Source organism: Olea europaea, unplaced genomic scaffold (assembly GCF_002742605.1).
Source record: "Olea europaea var. sylvestris unplaced genomic scaffold, O_europaea_v1 scaffold454, whole genome shotgun sequence".
Lineage (NCBI taxonomy): Eukaryota > Viridiplantae > Streptophyta > Magnoliopsida > Lamiales > Oleaceae > Olea > Olea europaea.
The window spans coordinates 409,265-410,802 of NW_019262848.1; the positions used below are offsets into that span (position 1 = coordinate 409,265).

At 33.8% G+C, this 1,538-nt stretch overlaps 1 protein-coding gene across 1 annotated transcript in view; it reads left to right on the plus strand.

Annotated features, from left to right (window-relative positions):
* Positions 1-1,484, plus strand: part of LOC111388102 (pleiotropic drug resistance protein 1-like) — an 18,628-nt gene extending 17,144 nt beyond the window's left edge. Inside the window, exons 2-7 of the mRNA XM_023012762.1 lie at positions 37-110; positions 223-343; positions 429-517; positions 605-689; positions 800-959; positions 1,067-1,484. Of these exons, the coding sequence (XP_022868530.1) occupies positions 37-110; positions 223-343; positions 429-517; positions 605-689; positions 800-959; positions 1,067-1,176 (639 nt within the window). The 3' untranslated portion in view covers positions 1,177-1,484. The remainder of the gene's footprint in view (positions 1-36; positions 111-222; positions 344-428; positions 518-604; positions 690-799; positions 960-1,066) is intronic.
* The last annotated feature ends 54 nt before the right edge of the window (positions 1,485-1,538 follow it).

Sequence of the window (1,538 nt, forward strand, 5' to 3'; positions counted from 1 at the left end):
ATTCAAAATCTTGGATTTCAAGATAAAAGAAATTTGGTGGATAGGCTGGTTAATGTTGTGGATGAAGACAATGAGAAGTTCTTGCTGAAACTCAGAAATAGAATTGATAGGTAATATATTTTGGTATTATACATTTATACATGACTGATCCTGGTTGGGGTTTTGATCGTGTTGTAGCTCTATAATTCGGATTAGGTTTATTGATTTCTGATTATTTTTCAGAGTTGGAATTGATTTGCCAACAATTGAAGTCCGGTTTGAGAATTTGAATATCGAAGCAGAAGCTTATGTGGGAGGCAGGGCTTTGCCTACCTTTGTTAACTTCAATATTAATATGATAGAGGTAAAATGATTAATCCAACGTTATGCTATGAATCCATAATTAAGGTTGTCTCAATCTAACTTTGTTTTCTTTTGATCTCTTAAAGTCCATTTTGAACACTCTCCACATCGGACGTAGTAAAAAGAGAACTCTCCCTATCCTCAAGGATGCCAGTGGTATCATCAAACCCTGCAGGTATAAGAACACGAAAATCCTAACTTTTTTTTATGTATGGGTATATATTTACCAGTTTTTCATTGCAATTCTTTCGTTTGTGGACAGAATGACTTTGCTTTTGGGCCCTCCGAGTTCCGGGAAGACAACCCTTATGTTGGCTTTGGCTGGAAAGCTTGATCCTGCTTTGAAGGTTAAAAAAAAAAATTAAAAAAAAAATTAAAAAAAAAAATTCTTCATGGATGTGAGTTTTCTTTTAATCAACTCGATCTTTTATTGATGAAAACTGAACGTATTTGCCAGGTTTCTGGGAGGGTTACCTATAATGGACAAGGAATGGAAGAGTTCGTACCTCAAAGAACTGCTGCATACATTAGTCAACACGATCTTCATATTGGAGAAATGACGGTCAGAGAAACCATGGCTTTCTCTGCAAGATGCCAAGGGGTCGGATCCCGATATGGTTCGTTTAAAGAACAATGGATTGTTGTTTCTATGTTTATTTTCCAAGTTTTCGTTGGTTTCTAGAGCTGGAATTCTTATTCCTTATTTATGCTGAAATATTTACAGAGATGTTAGCAGAGTTGTCAAGAAGAGAGAAAGCAGCAAATATTAAGCCTGATCCTGATATCGATATATACATGAAGGTAAATATATGTTTAAACTTCTCATCGACTTGATGATATTAGCATGGTCGTGTTATTGATGTTCAAACTAAAACTCAAAAAAATAGTGTTAATTCTGTATTTCACAGTGGCTCATCACACAAATACAATAACATTTAGATAATCAAAAACACACTTTATATGGCATTATTTGGTTCTAAACTCATAGAATTCATTGGGAGACAATGGAAGTTCAAAGGAAAACTAGTAAAAATCTTGAACCGGAGTTTTATAGTTTTTGAATACGAGTAAATTTGGAGTAAATTCTAATCTTTTATTCCTTCTTTCTTTGTCGAAAACATATCTATTAGAATATCCATGATAAGAATAATAACTAGAAATAATGGAAGCGCATAGTTGGAGTAGAGTCTAGATAA